The 21,453-nt window shown below is 35.4% G+C and overlaps 4 protein-coding genes across 7 annotated transcripts; 2 read left to right on the plus strand and 2 right to left on the minus strand.

Moving 5' to 3' along the window:
- Positions 1–551: 551 nt before the first annotated feature.
- On the plus strand, positions 552–3,846 carry LOC132189917 (L10-interacting MYB domain-containing protein). 2 transcript variants are annotated; one of them, XM_059604756.2, is made up of 5 exons: positions 552–737; positions 2,159–2,185; positions 2,363–2,428; positions 2,725–3,054; positions 3,129–3,846. In XM_059604756.2, exons 4-5 carry the CDS (start codon positions 2,725–2,727, stop codon positions 3,723–3,725), a joined length of 927 nt encoding a protein of 308 aa, XP_059460739.1. In that variant the 5' UTR covers positions 552–737; positions 2,159–2,185; positions 2,363–2,428; the 3' UTR covers positions 3,726–3,846. The 2 variants fall into 2 exon arrangements, with proteins under 2 accessions (XP_059460739.1, XP_059460738.1); XM_059604755.2 differs by lacking the exon at positions 2,159–2,185.
- A 441-nt stretch (positions 3,847–4,287) lies between these two features.
- Positions 4,288–6,254, minus strand: LQY1 (DnaJ/Hsp40 cysteine-rich domain superfamily protein). Its single transcript, XM_059604950.2, has 5 exons — positions 5,983–6,254; positions 5,805–5,888; positions 5,668–5,719; positions 5,304–5,460; positions 4,288–4,521 (listed from the first exon to the last, which is right to left on the minus strand). Exons 1-5 carry the CDS (start codon positions 6,145–6,147, stop codon positions 4,500–4,502), a joined length of 480 nt encoding a protein of 159 aa, XP_059460933.2. The 5' UTR covers positions 6,148–6,254; the 3' UTR covers positions 4,288–4,499.
- Positions 6,255–11,356: 5,102 nt separating this feature from the next.
- HVA22G (HVA22-like protein G) lies at positions 11,357–14,500 on the plus strand. Of its 2 annotated transcripts, XM_059604088.2 has the most exons (7): positions 11,357–11,628; positions 12,739–12,779; positions 12,871–12,969; positions 13,056–13,112; positions 13,200–13,263; positions 13,378–13,587; positions 13,960–14,500. In XM_059604088.2, the coding sequence occupies exons 2-7, from the start codon at positions 12,748–12,750 to the stop codon at positions 14,356–14,358; spliced, it is 861 nt and encodes a 286-aa protein (XP_059460071.1). In that variant the 5' UTR covers positions 11,357–11,628; positions 12,739–12,747; the 3' UTR covers positions 14,359–14,500. The 2 variants fall into 2 exon arrangements, with proteins under 2 accessions (XP_059460071.1, XP_059460072.1); XM_059604089.2 differs by lacking the exon at positions 11,357–11,628 and having other exon boundaries at positions 11,840–12,779.
- Positions 14,501–15,860: 1,360 nt separating this feature from the next.
- On the minus strand, positions 15,861–21,371 carry ATE2F2 (winged-helix DNA-binding transcription factor family protein). Of its 2 annotated transcripts, none has more exons than XM_059604834.2 (14): positions 20,928–21,371; positions 19,747–19,930; positions 19,591–19,644; positions 19,337–19,422; positions 19,015–19,103; positions 18,612–18,666; positions 17,814–17,866; positions 17,679–17,729; positions 17,543–17,591; positions 17,374–17,439; positions 17,216–17,295; positions 16,851–17,043; positions 16,679–16,736; positions 15,861–16,539 (listed from the first exon to the last, which is right to left on the minus strand). In XM_059604834.2, the coding sequence occupies exons 1-14, from the start codon at positions 21,132–21,134 to the stop codon at positions 16,397–16,399; spliced, it is 1,368 nt and encodes a 455-aa protein (XP_059460817.2). In that variant the 5' UTR covers positions 21,135–21,371; the 3' UTR covers positions 15,861–16,396. The 2 variants fall into 2 exon arrangements, with proteins under 2 accessions (XP_059460817.2, XP_059460816.2); XM_059604833.2 differs by having other exon boundaries at positions 19,747–19,939.
- Positions 21,372–21,453: the final 82 nt, after the last annotated feature.

Genomic DNA, 21,453 nt, shown 5'->3' on the forward strand with positions numbered 1-21,453 from the left:
ATCTCACTTTTTCATTTTTTTCAATATTATCTTACTTTTTATATTACATAAATCATTTTTTATTACTATTCAAATAAAAAAATTACTACAAATCAAAATTTTTTCATACCAAACATTCTTACTTTTTCACTTTTTCAAAAAAAAAAAGAAAAATTCTTACTTTTTTTTTTTTACATCAATCAATTTTTGCTATGAAACCGAAACGAAATCGTTTACCAAATTGTTTGGGTTTTTCGTTAACTTAAGTGGCTAATAAGTAAAATGTCTTTTACACCCATGCAAAATTTATAAAAATATAGTTTTACTCTTAATTAAAAAAAAAAAAAAAGAAGAACAAAAAAAAACTAAAAAGAAGGGCGAAATTTCAAAATTTTATAAACAGGGTTAAAATGTTGAACATCCACATTGTAATTTTGAATATTTTGAAGGGCGACATTTCAAAACTCATTTAATAGTAGGGTTAAAAAAAAAAAAAAAAATTGTGACTAGGGAGCCCAAAAGGTCCCTCTTCTTGGTAGACCCAAATAAGACAAAAAAAAAACCCAATTCACAAAATGGTCTGTGAGTGACTGAGTCTGAACACGCGCCACTTTGGAGACACACACCAATCTCCAACTGACATATTAACCCACTCGGCCAAAATATATATATAAAACCTAAAAATAGAGCTGAGGCGAGTCTTAATTAGACTCTCTCTTTCTCGCCGGCGCAAACTTTCCGGCCCTATTTCCGATCAGGTACTCCATCGTCATTATTGTTTCTGTTTACTGTAATTGTCATATTATTATCGTCTTCATTTTATATTCTTGTGTACATGCAGCGATTTCGTGCATTTCTTATGTTTGAATACATTCATTCAAATCGAATTGTTGCCTCAGAAAATGCTTTCACTTTTGAAGCTTGAGCGATTAAAAGATTAAGCGTGATTGTGGTAGCACTGTTGTTCTTTTTGCTATCTGTTTTAGGGTTTGAAAGGTACTAAATCTGAGGCTCCGTTTGGTTCTTAAGAAATCAATGAGTCCAAAAAAAGAGGAAACGTAGGAAAAATAAAGCTGCTTATGATGGAAAGGTGTTTCTTTTCCCTCAAAAATTTCCTGAGAACCAAACAGAGGTTTTGTGAATTGTGTGTGTCAAGCTGTGTACATTTTTATTAGACTGAAATTGGTCAACCACTGTCCAAACATAGAGCAATTTAACGTAATAAGCCTAAACATTGTACATCTTTTCTTGTTAATACTCGTATTTAGTGAGAAAGCTTAATGTAGTCGGACAAGGGAGATATGTGGAATCAGGGGTTAGAAGGAAGTTGGCAAAACAAAAGGGACACAATATGATGGGAAGAAAAGGCAGTAGTTTTTTAATCACAAATGAATTTTATGTACTTCTTATCATTCTTAGGAAACTTTTCTGCTCACACCCCATACCACAAAACATGTACAGATATTTATAGTTATATGAATATTAGTATCGGATAATATGTTTGGTGTGTCTGCAAAAGGAAGTAGAAGAAGGTGGGAATTGTTATTTTTGGAGCTGATAGTTATGTAAACTTTTGCATTTGAAAGTGCGAAGGCTGTGTACAAATGATTGTGGATCTCCTTTCTTCTTCAAATTGTTAATTTCTTGTGATTGGTTATGTAAGTCTTAATATTTTCTGCTCTAACTCAAGTGATTTTGTTTCACATCTGAATTGAATTGGCTAGAATTCTTAGTGTTAAGTCACACCCCCAACCCGGAACTGTTGTCTGTTATCATACCTTTATCCCTTTGAAATTAATGGGAATTGGAATTGCTGTTACCCTTTGAAAAAACAACTATTTTTCATGATAGGACCGGACCATTGAGGAAGCACCTGTACCTACAGGACAGCTCATTGTATAAGGAACGGAATTAATTGAAGATATTACTATATTCTAACATGCATGCATAATTATCTCTCTCACTTGGGGTCTATGAATCACAAGTATGTCAGTTTCACTTATGCTTTATATAGACTAAGAACTATCAATTTTTAGGGTGACTTTTTTTTTTGACTGGTAATATTCAGTAGACCAGCACATTTTCCTTGTGGTTGACCAATACTATTTGTTACTTTTGCACCTTATAATGTCCATCTTGTGATGTTATGAAAATGATTTTGATCCCTGCTTATTTTCAGGATCACCAATTTGTCATCATCTCTTATGTACGTGTTGGTTTTTCTTGCATTTGATACTATTATAATTCCACCATTTTCAAGTCATATGGTGCAAAGTAGAGAATAGCTATTTTTAGAAAACTTTACAGACCTGTATGTTTTATAAATCTTGGTTTCACCTTGCTACTGATTAATAACATATGGTTATGTAATGCTATCTAACAGAGGAGCACAACCCGCTGTCCTATGCATGCAACAGGGAGAATCGTTTGGGTCAAAAATTAACTCAAGGTAATGATTGAAAATTATTAGGATTGTTTTTCTTGCTGCATTGATGAGACTATTTATCGGTCAAATGCATCATACTCATGCCCTATTATTGAACACAAATCTGCTGAGAAATGTTTTGCTAAGCAGTATGTGGTATATGATTTCCCTCCATGAGGCCCTAGTTATAATGGTATTAATTTCATAAGCCATAACTTAATTTAAATATCTATTTTGGTGTTGAAAAGCTTGGCTTCTTAGCAAGATTTTTTTTTTCTGAATTATTGTGCTAATTGGCATATTGTTCACATGTTTTGTAGATGGACAGTGAAGCCGGTCATCAACCAAAGCAGGAACGTTCAAGGACAAGGTGGACAGCACCCCTTGATAAAATATTTGCGGACTTGGTTGTTAAGCAAATTCAATTAGGGAACAGACCAAACAATGTGTTTGACAAGAAAACATGGAATCTCATTCGTGAGGAATTTAATAAGCAAACAGATCTCAACTTCAATAACAATCAATTGAGGAAGCACCTGGATGTTCTGCGAACTCGCTTCTATAATCTGAAGTCAGCTTTTGATCAAAATAACGAATTTGCTTTGGATGATTCTTGCTGCATTGGGTTTGACCTATGGGAAGATATTGGGGTACATTTCTTTTCTTCAGGAAGTTTACTTCCATGAATATCTTATTTTGAGTTTCTGATAGATTTAACGTGTAGGCACAGCCTAGGCCTGAAATGATCAAAGTCAAGGACTGCCCTATATATGAGCAGCTATGTGCAATCTTCACAGATTCAGTGGCTGAAGGGAAATATGCACAATCCAGTCACTATGAAGAGTTGGACAGGTCTGTTGGAATAGATACTGCAGGACTAATTTCATGTCATGATGGTGGAACCCCACGTTCTGCAAATGCATCATCATTGAGGTCTATGCAAGGAAACATGACATCAGCAGAAAAAGTAACGAAGAATATTGCAGAGAGAAAAAGGAAAGGTCCATCTGACACACATTCTTCTTTGGGTGGAAGCAGAAGGGATCAAGAAATATATGATACTATGGCAGAAACCATGTTTGAAATGGTTGCTACTTTGAAATCTAGGGCAGTTGCAATAACGCCAAGTGATGACAAATTTACTATCACTAATTGCATTAGAGCACTGGATGAAATACAGGATATTGATGACAGGCTCTACTTTGCTGCTCTGGATCTCTTTGAGGACGCTAGTTTAAGGGAGATATTCATATCTCTAAAAGGCAACAAGATCCGGCTGACATGGTTGCAGGGGAAGTGTGGTAAACCAACCAACAGTTGAGAGTTAAGGGACCTCATGACTTTTTAGCTAATTTGGGAATGTAAATGTCATCTTTACTACTATAGTTTTGCTCGAGTGAACTAGATTGTTCATAATATATGTCTTCCTTTTTTAGGTGGAAGTAGTTTGTTTATAAATACTGCATCTCATCTTTACTGCTGTAGTTCATGATTTATTGATGGGATTAACCGTGTGCAAGCCTTCTGTAACCTGTGTGTAAAGTATTGCTTTCAGATTAATCCGCACTTCAATTCTAGAAGATTGGGGGAAAATTTCAGTTATTTTTTTACTTGATGCAATCTTGACCATTTTCTTTTATCTCAGTGATTTTTTTTAACTTTAGCAAGCCAAACTCCCAAAAAACAAGAAATGTAGGCATCCTTGCATTTGTCAATAACATCTTGTGTGTCGAAAAAATTGGAGAGTGCCGAGTCCACTTAAAAGCATCACATTCTTGGATCGTTTTATTGATAAATTAACCAAATTAGAAGAAAAAAAAAAAACGAGGTTTTTTTTTTTTTTTTGGGTCACCCAATTATTCTTGACCAAATCACAACAAACATACGTAAAAGAATAAGATAGATAGTTGTATCAATAATCAAATTATACATAAGATGAAGTCATGAAAAAACACTAGACACTAGACAGAATGCAGAATGCAGAAGACGTGTATGCAAACAAAAGTAGTGAGATGCTGATTTCTTCCAATTCCTCTCCAGCAATGAGTTAATTAGGCAATGAGTTGGCATCAAAATCACCGCCACTTCTTGGGGTTCAGTCATCATCTTTGAATTCTCTGTTCAAAACAAACATACACTAATCAATAAGATGCACATAATTGCCACTTTGTGAATAGTCTACTATATAAACCCATAATTGTTTCTCCCAACAACATAATCCCAATATAGAAACCCAAACTTTTCAACTATTTTGCTTATTTGCTAAGCAGCATCTAGTACTGATTGTCGTAATAAGGTATTAATCTAAACACAGGTAATAAACTCGGTTACAATAATCAACTTGAATAGATGAAGAGCTGGTGTGGTTGGGTGATGAAAGAGACGAGCTGGCCAATGGCCACCAGTGTGATGGATGTGCAGGGAAGAGGTTTGACGAAATGTCTGAATGAACAGTCAGAATAATACTTTGGAAAATTTGTTTCTCGCCGTGTCACTCCAAAGCAGAATTTCTGTATCATTTATAATAGTTTTTGAGATTACAAAAGTTCAAATTATTTTGAATTTTCTGTTTTTGTTGTTATTATTCTCTCTTGGTTTCTGAATTATCTGCTGCATTTGAATTTGAGTCACTATGTAAAATCTAGCAACATACAACTTGATCGTCAACAGAATCCTAATGTGTCAGATTTCGAGCTTGCTAAGCTCATGTGTTATCAGAGGAGTTATGTAACAACTAGTGTGATGGAACATTTAGGTTAGTTCATTTCCTTGTTTCAATCAAAGATGGTGATGATTCTATGTTAATCAAAAGTGTCTTACCACCTATACTATTTCTCATGTTCCATATTTTTGTTGCACAGGGGAAAAAACCATGATATCTTATTATACAACTCCATACCTTCGATCAAGGTATCGAGGTTGTATGCCACTGCCTTGACATGTGGTGCATGTCAATGAACCCGCACCTTCACAATTGATGCATCGAGAGACTTCCTTCTCATTCCCACCAAGCTCTACTGTCACCGTTCCAGTTCCCATGCAAAATCTGCATTTCTCTGGTGAAGAGTACCCATTTTTCTTATGAGAGGAAAGATTTGAAACAGCCAATTGGGTTTTCCGGAAACTCACTATTTATATATCTATAATTTGGACACAATTTTCCGGAAATTCCTCCAAATCAGTCAATTGGGTTCCATCAAGATTAGATGAAAAAGGAAAATATGGAAAATTCACAAAATTGAGACCAAGTCACGATTACTTACGTGCCCCGGTGCCAGTGCAGGGAAAGCAGGGCTGAGTGTTATCTCGCTTTGCCTGCAGCAACAGAAATAACACTCAATTTCACAAAGTAAAACAAAATGGGATTAGAAATTAGGAGAAAGGGTAAAAAAACAGTTACAGCATTATCAATTTGGGTTTCATAGAAGACCGGAATGCCAATCCCAACCGCAACGCTCACAAGCCCCACTGAAATTGCCACTACCTGCAAACGCTATCTCCAAGTCACTCCCCTCTCACATGAAGTGTAACATCGATCAATATTATGACAAAAAGATGAAGTGGGGTGGAGAAAGAACCGTGTTTTGATCAAGATCAAGAGCTCGAATGCATGGATAAGACGCCGGCGACCGTTGATTTCTCGTGGGTCTGTAGGAGAGAAAAGAAATGGTTGGAGCAGAGAGCTTGAGAGGGCAACAAAGAAAGGGGGAGTGGAAGCGAGGGAGCGAAGGTGCTACTGACATTTCTCAGAGTAATCCAATTTTCTTGGGGTCTCCAACACATACACAAGAGTGAGAAAGACTGTTGCTCAACACTAGAAGCAGTGTTGAGCTGAAGCACGAAAGCGCTAATGGATTTGGATATGTGGGGTGGCTTCAGACATCAACCACCAGACAGTTGGAAGCCACGTGTATTCACAAACGGCAAAATGTGCTTCCACGTGTCTATGGCTGTATGGACGTGCAATATCGGTGAATGTGGGCTAAAATTAAAGCAGCCCAGGCCTCAAGTGTGGAGCCCATTTCCCTACCTATCTAGCAGGGCCAGTGGGGGTTTCTGAATTCAAACGGTTGACCCAGAACCAGCCCAATACCATGACCCCTATTGCCACCAGGCCTACTAGGCTACTACCTTGTCATAATTTTGGGTCTTAACCTACAATCCTTCATCCTAGGACAATTTCTTGGAATTGCAATCCTCATATCCAAACGAACGGTTTGGATCTTGCCATGGGATATGGAATAGATGATGCAAAAAAAGACTTTAGCATATGGGCTGTTCAAATTTAATTCTATATATTTCAAGAGATAGAGAGATAATAAAATGAAGTCCAGAGTGTGGACCATTTACAGCACCTAAACTAAATTGAGACGTGCTATACATTTAAATTTTTTTTTTAAAAAAGTTGGTTCTTAAATGACGTGTCATCATTTCATGAGATTTATTATTTTAAAAAACGTGTCATTAACTCATAAAATAATAACACGTCATTTGAAAATTAACTTTTAAAATGAAAATTTAAGATGTTTAGCATTTCTCAACCAAATTTCTTGTCATGTGTCTTCAAAGAAAACAAAAAATAAGCAATTAATTAGTAAAAGGGCGGTCGGACCAAGTGGTCGGCTTTTCCTTGAAAGAGTGATACACCAATTTTTTACCTTTTAATTTTGAGGGGATGATTGGGGTTGTATGACCACCCCAACATTTTATGGGGGTGTGGCCTACCAGTCTACCACCTTCGATGGCTCTTATGGAAAGGCATGGCTCTAGGGTAGCCTTTCCAATATTGTAGTCTATTATTAGCCAAGTGTAATTTTTTTTTTTTTTTTTTTTGGTAGAGGAAAAAAGAAAAAGAAAAACAATTTAACGGATGTTAATGACCAAAGAGTTGCCCTATAAAGAGACACAAAAACATTTGAAGTTGCTTGCGATGAGAAAAATTAGAATCCCCTTTTTCATTTGTAGGTCAGCTCATAGACAAGAAAAGAAAAAGAAAAAGAAAGTAAAAACAGTTTAAATCGTGTTAATGACCAAAGAAGTGCCCTAAAGACTAAAGAGTGAGAAAGGCATTGAAGTTGCTTGCATTGGGAAAAATTATATTCCCATTTTTTTTTTTTTAATTTTATTTTATCATATACAAGAAGATAACTACATTCCATACTTGTAGGACATATATCCTGAATGAAAACGGTGCGTCAAATGGCAGAAAATGCTGTACAGAGAGAGAGAGAGAGAGAGAGAGAGAGAAAGAGAATGGGTAAAGTGAGTGAATGGGAAAGACATGAGAGCGACTGGGCACCAACCTACTATAATTGAAGGCACATGAGAGAATGAGGGTGATGTTGAATGCGTATCACCCCTACTCCACTCTTGTCTCATAAAATGGAGCTGACTAAGCCTAATAACACTACTCGATTAACATAGAATCCAAGGCTTCGGGACCTCCCCCCACATCCACATGCTTCCCTGGCCTTTTCTCCACATCATCCCCCCTCCTTGCTGGCGTTCTGGATAGAGTTTTTTACTTTCTTTTTTTTAATCTTTGCTTTCCTTTCTATTAATGTCTATTATTATTTGTGCTTTTGGCTTTCTTATAGTTGACACTATCACAGTAAAGGGGCCATGCATGTCCTGGGAGATAGATGGAAATCTTCTTCTCTCTCTCTCTTTCTCTCTAAAGAGTCTGTCAACGGGAATAGGATTCTCGAAATGAAAAGATTCATTTTATGATCTCAATTTAATGGTATATATATTGTCACATCAATTAAAGTTTTACCTATTAATATTAATTAACACTGCAAAGGATCTTCGAACTTGCTGTTAACTTTACTCTTCACTATACGAGCCTCGTGGCTCGGCAATAAAAGATATCTGGTGCGTTGAAAATGGATGGAAAACCTAAAAAAATGGCTTTGGTTAATTATGATCACATTACTTTAAAGGCATGTATTGTATTAATTAATTAATAGAACCTACTACATGCTCTATAACGGATAGCTGATAATGAGGTGGGTATATATTCATTATGTGATGCGCCATATAATTAGTATATTCACTTTCTCCTAAAAGTTCCTACTATTGGTGGGGATGATAATGAAAAAATTAGAATACAAGTCTACTTTTTTTTAATCAGAATACAAGTCTACTTAAATCACATTGAATAAGGCTAATCTTCAAATTTCATTTATCACACTCATTTCTTAATTAGAATAATATTACTCTAATTAAAAAGATACGTAGTACGTGACTAGGATGGAGATGGACCATCTCGCAGTTCAGATTTTATTAATTTTATTATATCTAACAATGTACATTGTGTGATAACATATACATTATTAGATCTGTAAAATCTAACTCAAACCATGAAATAATTTATCTCTATTTTACTTAAATGAAAATGATCTTATTCCCAACTAGCTACGTAAGCCATAGATGAGTAATAATTATTCAAAATTTCGGAATCTCTCTTCATATTGGATTTCATTATTATTAATGTGAAATAAAAGTACAATAATTTCTAAGTATTGAATAATTTGTACTTTAATGGATCGGAAGCACTCTTTTAAACTTGAATCTTTCTTACAACATCAAAATTGAAACTAATTAACGTTGAGTCACATAATAGAGTGGCGCCACCAAGCTTTCGGCTGCAATTATTTTGATTACACGCGTGAGTAATCAATGTTATATTTAAATTTGATGATCAACTCCATCATAAAAGAAGAAACTTGGTGCTATCTTTGCATCAGCGCATTGATTGGATTGATTTCGGTGGTCTCAATCAAATCCTGCTCCCCCTTAATTTTGATTTGATTAAACTTTGTGGGCTAAAGCAAACCAAGCTCCCAATCCATTTCGAGCTCACTTTAATTAGCAAAACAAAGCATAAAAAGATCATAATCCTTTAAGGTGTGCTAGAAACAACAAAGAAGATACATCGGCACTTCTAATAAAAATAGCCAAGAGTCTTTTAAAAGACGTCATGCATTTTCCCATGTGAGAGTAAAAGTGAAAGTGAGATTGAGAGTGACAGAAAAGCAGAGAGAAAGGATAGGATTTCAAGTAGAAGAGAAGAGTGTGGAGCTGTGGGGACTCCGACCAAAAAGGAATGGAAAAGAAGACATGTATGTAAATAGGAAAAACTTTGTTAAAATAAACATATAAAATAGTTAAATTTACCTTTCTAATCCTTAAACTATACAATTTCAACAACGATTTACAATTTTTTTTTTTTTTTATACAATTTACGAATTCGATGCAAAATTAGTGGGTTCGATCCGTTTAATTAAATAAGTGATGAGTCGGCTAATGTGGCCTATATAGTTTTATACATATGCTTTGATATGATCTAAACCTGACAAGCGGTACAAAGAATGTTAATTTTTGGTACGACTCGTGAACTCAATGCAAATCCAATACAAAACCAGTAAATTAAAGTTTATGGGCGTTTAATTAAATAGGTCAAATTTATGGTTGATATATATAATATTATACTTGTTACAGTGCGACCCGAATCCAACACGTGAACACAAATTAACACCTTTAGTTTAGTCATATCTTAATTAAATATTCAACATATTGAATCTCACTTATTAAGAGATAGATTAAACTTACACATGAATATTGAAACTTTTAAAATAACTGAAAATTTGACTAGCCTTACACCCCAATTCCCAACAAAAAAAAATAAAACAAAGATACGGAGGGAGCCCTTTTATAATTTCCTTGAGCCTTTTCTCACTAAAACGATATCACTTTGGGGCTTGATATACATATTCTATTTTGGACAAAATTTAACTCCAAACTATTAGATGAACTTTCTTTAAAATAATCTATATATAAATGACATGTGTTAATTTTTTAATAACATATGAAATACACATGAATTTTTAATATTATTTATTTTAACTTTGTTCATGTTATAAAAAAATATATACATCTCTCATGTTCAAATAACATACATCATTTTTATAGAATGAATTGAATTAAATTTTTCCAATTTAAAAATAAACTGTCCTATTTTTTCACGTTTGGGTTTAATAATAGTATTATCATCCATAACGATCAGATTCTTCACTCATTAATCGGCGCCTCATTGTTTGTCGCTTCCACTTTATCCAAAGCATGATTCAGTCACCCTGCGGTGACGTTCTTTCCACGGCCTACCCTACGAGTTCACATAAATACCACCACGTAGTTTAAATTATCATGCATTTCCCACTTTTCCATTGAGGACAAAATGGTAAATTGGTCAAAGGTGAAACCATTATCCGTTGTCCGCAGAAGCATTGGTTGAAACATATCCGTCTCTAATTCTTGAGATATTATACTATGTATATATAAAGTTTATTTTTAATTTATTAAATTAATATGTAAAAAAAATTATATGTATTTTTAATAGAACACGTAATTATAAATGTGAGATTATTTAGACACATATTATCCTTCAAAGGTATCTCAATCGTTTTAAAGTCACGTTTCATAAAGCGAAAGTCACTAATTCAATTTTTTTTTTTCATTTTTCTCTCTTTTTGTTAAAAAATAATAATAATAAAAAAAAATACCACATTAGTTTAATAAATTAAACTAAAAAGAATTCTTTCAACTCAATTTAAAAAAACCATTATCGTTGTATTATATATATACTTTCTTAAATCTTAATTATAATTTTATCATATTATTAAAATATTATAAATATTAGGATCTAAATATCGAGTTAATAACAATAATGAATACTAATACAATAAAATCCCAAACATTTAATTTAAAATTAAAAAATTAGAAATTTTGATCTAAACCGTCGGTTAGAATTTAACGGTGATCAAACCCTAACTTTCACACCGCACTCGTGCTCCACAATACACGCACAAACTTCCTCTTAATACGGAACCCAAAACAAGTTAATCCACGAACAAGTCCGTGGCCAAAAAAGTAAAAACAAAAGAAAACGAAGAAAATTTAAACGGCACAAAAGACTGCTCATTCAGTCGTCTCCTCCCTCTGTCTCGCCCTGTACAAAAATAGTCTCTCTCCTTCACTCGCCGAAATCGTAACGGTTCGCCGTGGCATTTCGGCGGCGCAGATTTTTCCGTACGCTCCGGCGATCTCCTTGAATTCCTCCGCGACTTTGTTCCTCCACTGCTTCGGATTAGCCTCATTTCGATTTACACATTTTTTTAATTTTTTTTAGTTCTTCATTTTGAATCCAAGAAAATAATCCAGAGGTATTGATCGATTTCTCATTATCTCTCTCTCTCTCTCTCTCTCTGCTAGTCTAAATCTTGTAATTTATTTGATTTTTATGTTTGGATGTTTGAACACTACCTTGAAGTCGATATTTTGTAAATTCAAATATTTATTGGTGATTGTGGATTTCCATTTTCCTTTTAGGTTATTTGTAGGTTTTTCGGTGTTGATTGTTTTTTTTTTACCTTGTTTACATTTGAAATGGTCTATTTTTTTATTTTTTATTTTTTTGCTCGAATGTTTGTTAGGTATGGTCTATTTGATTGTTGGGTGGTTGTTCCTTGTGATTCTTTCTTCTCGCATTGTGTTTTTCCCTAAGTGTTGTGGATCATAAGCATCGCGTGATGTGATTATTAAGTCGTTTGAGTGAGAATTTTAGTTTTGCGTTTGTATCATACGCTAATTCTTTGTTTGGCTGATGAGAGAAAGTGAGGAAGACAAAGGTAGAATGTGATTCTCTAGGGGTTTCATGTGATATTGCCTTTCAAATGCGGCTGCTGAACTTGCCTAAGCGGTTGTGTTAGGTTTATTCTAATATTTCTAAGATTTAGGATCAAGCAAAGGTCAAACTCTGTTTGATGAAGCGTGATTTAATCATTTAGCTTAGTTGAATTCAATTTTTTGTTGTTTTGGGGAGAAAAATAGAGAGACATTTAGACTTCAAATTTGTTTTGGGTGATACGAAACCAAACATTTGTTTAATGGTGGGTCATGTTGTTGGTTCAAGACCCACTGGCTGCGTGTATTACATGCCATTATAAAGAAAGAAATCTATTTGGTTATAATCAACTGAAGGACGTTTAAGTTGATACACAGTTGACCTAAATTTGTTAACAAATTTGAGTAGTCTTTGTGTATAATAAGCTTCATCAGCTGGAGTTGGCTTATGCATCAATATTGTATCTGCAATTCATTTCTGAAAAATTGAAAAATATGTACTAGTATGATGTCTTCTGCCAGTTATGTTGGTATGAATAAGGCACCATTTTGCTTTGTATGACCATGAGCTACTATGCTGTTCCTTAAGTATACTAAATGGTTAAGCTGCCATCTTTTTCTTAACTGGTTAGTTTATTTGGATGTGATAGGTATACAGAATGATAGGATCCTTTCTCACCAGAGGACTCGTGTATGTTACACTGCAACCCATTTTCCCCTTTGACTTTGCTGGTTTATTATTGTTGATTATCAAAATTCAATTACTTGTAATGTTTTGGCAGAATGGTTTTTGGCTATGCTTATCCAGCTTATGAGTGCTACAAAACTGTTGAAAGGAATAAGCCGGAGATCGAGCAACTTCGCTTCTGGTGCCAGTATTGGTATGTTAGATATTGATTTTTGTGCCAAAAATAGTTATGGAAAATATATAGTGGTAAAAAGTAATTTTTTCCCTTTTGAATTGCAGGATTTTGGTGGCTGTTTTGACAGTTTCTGAGAGAGTTGGAGATGCTTTTATTTCATGGTAAGATTCTACGAATAAGGATACAATTTCCATTCTTCAATAAATCTCTTTCCGTGTTGTAATTGTGTTTTTTCTTCTTTCTTGAAGGGTTCCTATGTACAGTGAAGCTAAGTTGGCATTCTTTATATATTTGTGGTACCCTAAAACAAAGGTATTGGAAACCTTTTGTGCTTGTGGAGTGAAACTATATGCTTTTCTAAATATTTGTTTGCCTTTAATGTACTTGCGCCTCTTTCTTTGATTTACAATATTGTAACTGTGTCAGGGAACGACATATGTGTATGATTCATTCTTTAGACCATATGTCGCGAAGCATGAGACTGAGATTGATCGTAGCTTGTTGGAACTGAGGACTAGGGCTGGAGATATTGCAGTTTTGTATTGGCAACGAGCTGCAAGCTATGGTCAGACAAGAATATTTGAGATTTTGCAGTATGTTGCTTCACAATCAACGCCGCAGTCTCGCCCTCCTCAGGTAATCTATAACAAGTATGATTTGGGTTTGTTTTGTTAACCAACCACCCCCCCACCCCCCCCTAGCTGGGGTGTTATGGAGATCTTGCAAGCCTGTCCTCTAATCATAAATGGAGCTCTCTTGACTGGAATTTCAGATCTATCTATGAATCAATGGGTATTCTGTTAGTCAATATCCATTGTCAAAAATAAGTAATTATGTGAATAACTGCAGGCATTCTCTTAAATAAAGAGAAAATTAGGTAGGGGACGTCTTAGAGAATTTTTACTTCTTTTTTTTTTTACTGTGTCACACATCATGTTACTATTGTTTATTAGTTTTTTTTTTTTGGTTATTTTTATTCCTGAACAATTTATTACTTTTAAATCTCAGCGACAACAATCAAGTGGCAGGGGTCGCCAACCCCCAGCTACTCCTAATCGTCAACCAACTACTACGGCGCAACCACAAACTGAAGAGCCACCATCTCCCACTTCTAGTACATCGTCTAGTCAAAACCAAAAGGAGGTAGAGGAAGAGGTTGGTGGTCCTTCAGAAGTGCCTAAAGAAGCTCCACCTGCAGCAGGTGTGAATACTCAAAAAGAAACTGCTCCAGCTGAAAGCACCAGCCAACCCACAGCAACCGAAACTCAACCAATGGAGGTTGAAGCAGCGCCTCCTCCTTCAGCTGATGAGACCGCAAATCCTGCCACAAAAGAAACAGGAATGGAAGAAGCCATTCGGACTACACGTAGCCGGTTGAGGAAAAACCGATCTTCAGGAAACCGTTAAAGAATGGAGTTAGTTGTTTCCAACTTCTATCTTTCAAAAATAGCATTTAATCTAGGTGGACAATAGTGGGTATTGAATTGTGATATGGACGTGGATGTAAATCTGTTGTTTTCTATCTTCTATTCCATTTGTTGTTTCATTTGTTTAACGTGTGTTAGCAGCTGCAACTCTCGCATGATTAGGGGATGAGAATAAAAAATAAAATTGGCAAGGTGAGGAACCTAGGGTGACCTTGATGGGTTAACAGAGTTGCATTAGGTGCTGATGTATGTGAACTTGGTCGTTGAAATTAGGTTAAAGCATAACTAGATTTCAAAAGATTTTCTTATTTTATTTAATATGCCTTTTGGTCCGAAGGGAGGTGTGATCATAGCACCATCCTTTTGGTTTGACATACCAGCTTGAATTTTTCGAAGTCATAGAACCACAGAATATTAGAAAATCTGGCTGCAAAATTTAGAATTTGATGAATGCTTTTTTTTTTTTTTTTTTTTTCCCCTCTCAAATTTCCGAAACTTGAAAGGGCATAAGCTTTTACTGCTCTTCTATGTAGACCTCTTGTAGGATATGAGAACTGAATTTTCAAGCTTACTGTCAGGGAGAGGTAGTGGTTTTAAAATGCTGATTTTTAAAATTGCAGTATCATTTGGTAAAATTTGTGGTTTAAAAAATAGTCTTAAATTACCTTTAACATTGTGCGTAGCTTTCAAACAATATAAAATTTGCGATTTGGTTTAAGATCTCACTCATCAAAAATGTCCAAATCCGAAGTCAATGAATAGGTTGTTGTGTTACCTTAAAAACTGATCCGGATAGAGTGGACTTTAAGGTGAATAATTTACCAATTAATTCCTGCGATTGCTAGATTAGGTATGCGACTGTTATATTAAATACCCTGATGGAAGTGAAGTTAGGTAAATTTTTTTTTTTTTTTTTGATAAAAAACGGACTTCTCATCATAATTTAAGAAACTAGAGAAGCTTACTCTAGTAACACAGCATCACGAATACAGTCTAGGGGTAAGTTAGGTGAAATTATGTTGACCTTTTGCTGCAAAAACAATTAGTATTCGTTTTGTGACAGATTAAAGTGACTCCTACCGCCATTAATGAGCTCACTTAAATGGGTTTACTTAATGGGACAAGATCCTCTTCATTGCATTTGGACTTGCTATAATCGAGAAGTAAACATATTTTCAAAGGGGGCCAGTTACACCCATAATAAATGTGGACATAAATATGTGAACATATTTTTCTTTAATAACTCAGCTATGTGGGAGAATCACTTCACAACTACCCCGATTTTGGTTGGTAAACCCTGAAAAATGCGAGGATAACATTGTTTATAATGTTAAATCGTTTAAAATTTTTAAAACATATACACTATAAATCATTTCTATTTCAGCTGATCCACCATCAACACTGATTGGACCAAAACAAAAAGACAAATGGAGACATTTAATACTACAATTTATGAACCCTACGCGGCTACGCTAACAGGCATATTATAACTAGGCTGAACTCATTGATAATCTAAAAAATGGCTGATAATGTCGTTTCAAAACCTCTAAAAAATGGTTATGGATTTACATAACAATCTCAACCAATTATTGGATTGAAACCACCACATTAGCATTGTAGGATAATCAAGGGATAAAAATGTGTTTTCTACCATTACTTATAGTCAAGTGGTCTCTTGAGCGATATGTGCTTGACCAACTTCAACATTTAGGGAAGAACTCAGGATCTGTATATATGCATATGTCCAACCCTCTCTTTGCACCCTTACTGCATCACGATCCCCAACATAAACAGTCTAATGCAATCATCTAACATAATCAGGACCTATATCAACCTATACCAGCAACCCTGTATACATTGGTGGGCTTTGCAGAAGACTCGCAATTTTGCAAGCCTTTTCCTAATCTTGTGATTAGTAAAAAACTAATTTGACCTGAAAAAAAGAAAAAAGAAAACAAAAATCTAGCTACAATATCTACACTTCAAAATATGAAGGGGAGTATGCAACACCCTTCATGTTATCTGGAGTACCTAACTACCTGCTCCTCATGTGTATTACAGAAAAGATCACCATGTGATGCTTCAGGCTGAGGCAATGCTGCACTACTCTCTGAAGAATCATCTTCAAGGAAGTCACCTACTTGGGCCCAGTCCTCATTTGCTGTAATTCACAAGTAAATGGTAACATATATAGGTTTCCTCAAAATGATAGGCAATCAAATTGTTCCAATTGCATGGCAAGATCTAGGAATTCCACTAATGAAAACTTGTTGAATAAGTAGACAAAGGATATTGCTCACCCCACAAATCTGTCGTGCTGACTTCAGGATCTGAGTGAAACCAGTAATCATTGTCAATCTGCAAACACATTGATTAGTCTTCCTTCAGCATGATCCATAAAAAGATGGGCAGACACTCAAAAATCCACTTTGAAGCTTTCTGGTGAAAACAAATGCCTCTAAACATGCTTACATCATTGTACGAAGGAATAATCTTCTGAATCCCAGACACATCTGAAGTCTGTAAGCTGAAACTTTCAGAAGAAGTCTTTCGATTACCCTGGCATTCTAAAGGCTGCCTTGCATCTTCCACTCTGCAATGGTCGCCACTCCCAGCTGATAAATCACGTGATTTAGCCTGCTCGACATCCCTATCCTCACATTGGCTGTTGTATTTACCATAAGCATCAACAACATGGCTGTTAGAAAAGATATTACATTCATTTACAAGAAAAACTACATATATATAGACAGAGAGGGAGAGGAGGAGGAGGAGGAGGGGGGGAGGGATACAGCTGCATGTGCACATAGACGTGTGCATGCAAAAAGTACAAATACCTCAAGAGGTACAAATTAATTGGTCCGGTGATGCTTCTAATAATCATTTTATACTGCCTTTGGTGGCGGAAATCGATATCCTGCTGATCAAGCAACCAACCAATTATATACTATTACATTGCATAAATTTTTGAACCCCATCCATCCACGTTACCCACCTCATCAGGATCAGGAACTTCAATATAGCTAGCTTGTGGAGCTTGTACTGCAATAAGTGTTTGATTCTGAGAAAATGATTGCAACAACCAGAAAGTGAGTTTGAGGGTTGACAGACATTGTAAAAATTACAGGGAATTTCCCTAGAGAGAGAGAGAGAGAGAGAGATACCTGGAAGCATGGAAGAGTCGCAATATCTTCCTCTCTCAAAAAGAGGTACCTAAACAGTCAAAAGAGGCCAAATATCAAGTGAAAGAACGAAAAATATCTCAGATACAGTAAAAAAATCTAGAAATTCAGGGTATACTTTCGATAATTTTCATCTTCCTCCAGACCCCTCAGAAGCTCATGTTTTTGCCTGAAGAAAGAACACGATAAAAGTTCAAAACACTAAAGAGGTCAATCATAGAAAAACATATCTCTAGACTCCTAGTGAACCAACCTAATAGAATCATCAAGACTGCATTCTTCAAGATATAAGCTTTCATTTTCAGCCTGTAATGAAACCAGAGCGAGAGTTCAAGTTACTGCATTATGTCAATATGAATGGTTAGAGAACTTAAATTTCATTTGATCTAGAACACTTTACAAAGCAGCTAGTTACAACCAGCTTCAGGCTATCCAAACCTAGGTTGAAGTTTGATATATATTGTCTCATCCAACTGAACAATTAAGACAACCTAAAGTATAAGTTTCTGAGAACAGCTAGAGAAAATGATCACTCATCAGCAATCAGCTTCATATGAGATCTGTTTCTGTCTAGGCTTGAATTAGTGATACAAGAAAACATTTAACATCGACTATCCATTGGCACTTTTATGATGGAAGCTAACAATATGTCTTGAAACTGGAGTTACGCTACACAGAAATTTGTGAACTAGTTCACACACCTCAACCAAACATTCTGCACTCAAATGCCTAAAACAGCATATAGATCATATCTGGTAACTTTCCACTTTTTAGTGCATAAAGTACTAGGCCCAACTACCTCCAATTGAGTAATCTTTCGGCAAAGAAATCAGCTGTTATATTTGAATGCATTAAATTTAAGTTCCTTGTATGTTATTTATTGTATATATGTCATTATGGCCACAAAATTTCACAAGATTAAATATACTCTATTTATACCAAGCAAGAAGTTGAGATGCTTATCATTTATCAATATGACCAATTGATCAATCTGTAATTCCATAAATTCAACAACTACAAGAAATTGGAATGACTGAAGTTTTATGCGAACCTTGAGTGCAGCAACTGGATCATCCAGCTCCTGTGGGCCCACCCCATCATATCCTCTGTAGTGCTACCAAGTCAATGTTAGTTTATAATAATTGAAAGAAAGTACTAAAGAAAAAAATGAAGACTGCCTCCATCCATAATAGATGATATGCTTTCCCTTTTAAGATGTTCCGTAATAGATTAAAATTTTCAAAAATAAAGCATTTATCCATTTAACTTCCCAAATTACCCTTTAAACTTGGGCTCATATCTTTTTCAAATTTGAACCTTTATCTAAGGACATTTTCAAAAGAATGTTTGTGTCATTAAAATCTGTACCATTTGTAAACTTTCAACTTTACAAACCAGAGGTAGTATAATTTTTTTTTTTTTTTTTTGGCTAAATGAAAAGTTAATATCATTACCTCCAACGTATATGGTTCTTTGAAGTTTTCTCTATCAATCCTATTCCTTCAAGAACATTTGTAATATCATACATCCTCCGCTTTTGAACCTGTCAAAACCAATAAGATGCAAAATACACAAACAAAGAATAAAAAGTAGACAGTACTAAACAGTGCTAGCAAGTTAAATTTTGGGCACAAGAACGAGTCATGTGGAAAAGATTTAATTTCGTGTAATTGGGAAAAATATACAACTCACACAAAGGAAACAGAAGCTTTTCAAACTTTCAATGGATGAATTTGAATTTGACGCCGAAAATATATGGAAGAGCATTTTTAATACCTTCAAGACATCTGCGGTATGCTTCAGATCAAGGATGCCATCCTTAGCCTCCTGGATCAAACTGAGAAATTTCTTAGTCAACAAGCCTGCAAAAAAACATATTAAACCCCTTTACCATAACCTTGGCAGCCACATCAAAGAGAAAGCCAATCATTTAACTCTACTTGACAAATTAATACAAAACCGTGTGTGTGATGCTTAGGGGCATTGAGGAAGAGAGGTAACTGAATAGAACCGTACTAATTTAAACTTACCTAAAGAACTGTCGTAACGACAATTATTAGCTGCATTCAGACTATTAGGAGACTCTGTAAGCAAAACAAAATCAACAGAAATCAATTTGCTAGTTACAAGGGCCCAGGACATGAATATTTGCAATAAATCATAATCAATGTAATATAAGGTGTTACCAGTATCAGTTTTTTGAGTCCCAGATTTGGCATGTTTTGGAACCTTTGAGTTAGTCCCATGGTTTCCACCAATGCGAGGCTCTGGTTTAAGTGAAAGCTCATTAGCTAATTTGCACCGCCTGGGAATGGCTGCCTGTCCACGTTTCTGGGCCTCACAGTTATCTAACTCATTTTTTTGCCTCAGCTGCAATGGCTACAGTATTTTATAGTAATTATATGAAAGAGATACAAAGAATACACATGGAACTCATGCTGGTCATGTAATATCTGTTGCAAAAGAAGTGGAATTAAGGCATAAAACTTAACCCATTTTCAAGTAAGGTTTAATATTAACTGGATAACAAGATGTGTGAATGTGAACATATAGCTGAAACCTCTCAAGCTATGGCAATCAAATACACGATCCACAGGACCACATTCTTCTACTTAGCCACTCAATTTAGAAAATAAGAAGAAATAAACCTTCTTCTAACAAAGATATTGTTCCACAACCATATTTGCAGACATGCCTAAAATATTTCTTAATAAATCAAATATCGTAGAATATTAAATAAAATAATTAAAATCATATTTTTCCTATAAGCTTAACCTTTTTGGAATGAAAAATAATTTAAGATGGTATCAGACAAAAGTTCTGAGTTCGAACCGTGTCTTCATAACTCACCTCTATTTCAATAAAGTATTCCACGTGTTGGTCTCACTTACCGAGAGAAAGTTTGAGCCCGCGCGTGTGAAAAAATGTTAAAATAATTAAATTCACATTGTCTTATAGTTATAGTAAGTTTTTGAGATGAGTGGTAATTTAATGCCTTTGTCATACTCAACTTTCAAAAGCTGCATTCACAAACATGGTAATAATGCGAGAATTTCGACATTGTGATAATGAAGCAGAATCTTCACTTAATGCGGCTTGCCTCACGCATACAGTTCAATTTCATCAACTAATTATAAACATTAAACAATTAGCTGCATAGAACTTGACCTAAAGACCAAAAAACAAATCTAAAAATGAAAAATCTCCAACTGAAAATTTAAACAGGCAGATTGATTAATCTAGAATCGTCTTAAACAAAGCACGAACCAGAATCCATCCAAAGCAGCACTCAGAAAATTGAAAAACCTAACAAATTACATTCTCGAAAGTACCACTAATAAGACGGTGATCGTCACTGGAAGCTCACCGCGAGTTTAAACTGTTTAGTGAACGCGGCGGAGTGCGCGTAGGTGTGAGAGTCCCCGTTGGAGTCGTCGGGAGGAGCGACGAGGGAGAAAGGGAGAGCTCTCCGGGCAGAGCAGTGTTTGTAAGTCTGCGAATGAGAACGGAGCAGCCAGGGCTGGAAGCCCGGCGGTTGAATTGGACGGCATGGATCGTCGCCTGAGTTGGACATGGCGGAGAGAGAGAGAACTTTTTGAGTGTTGGAGGGAAAAGGTATGAGAGAGCGAGTGAAAGAGTTTATGCGGGTTTGGGCTTTGGGTTTGTATCCGAACACGATAATCAGCAATTTGAGAGAGTGTGCGACTGTGCGAGTGTGAGTGTGTGTGTGTGTGAAATTCGAAAAGGATTCTCAAAGGCGGAGAGACGCAACGAAACGGGAAGGGCGGCAATCGGATGCGGTAGAGTTCGAATCAACAACGCCCGCCTTTGGGCCTTTGGCGTCGTCACTTAAAAAATGGACAAAGGTTTTTATTTTTTATTTTTTTATGGAA

Source organism: Corylus avellana, chromosome 9 (assembly GCF_965113065.1).
Source record: "Corylus avellana chromosome 9, dhCorAvel1.hap1.2, whole genome shotgun sequence".
NCBI classification, from domain to species: domain Eukaryota; kingdom Viridiplantae; phylum Streptophyta; class Magnoliopsida; order Fagales; family Betulaceae; genus Corylus; species Corylus avellana.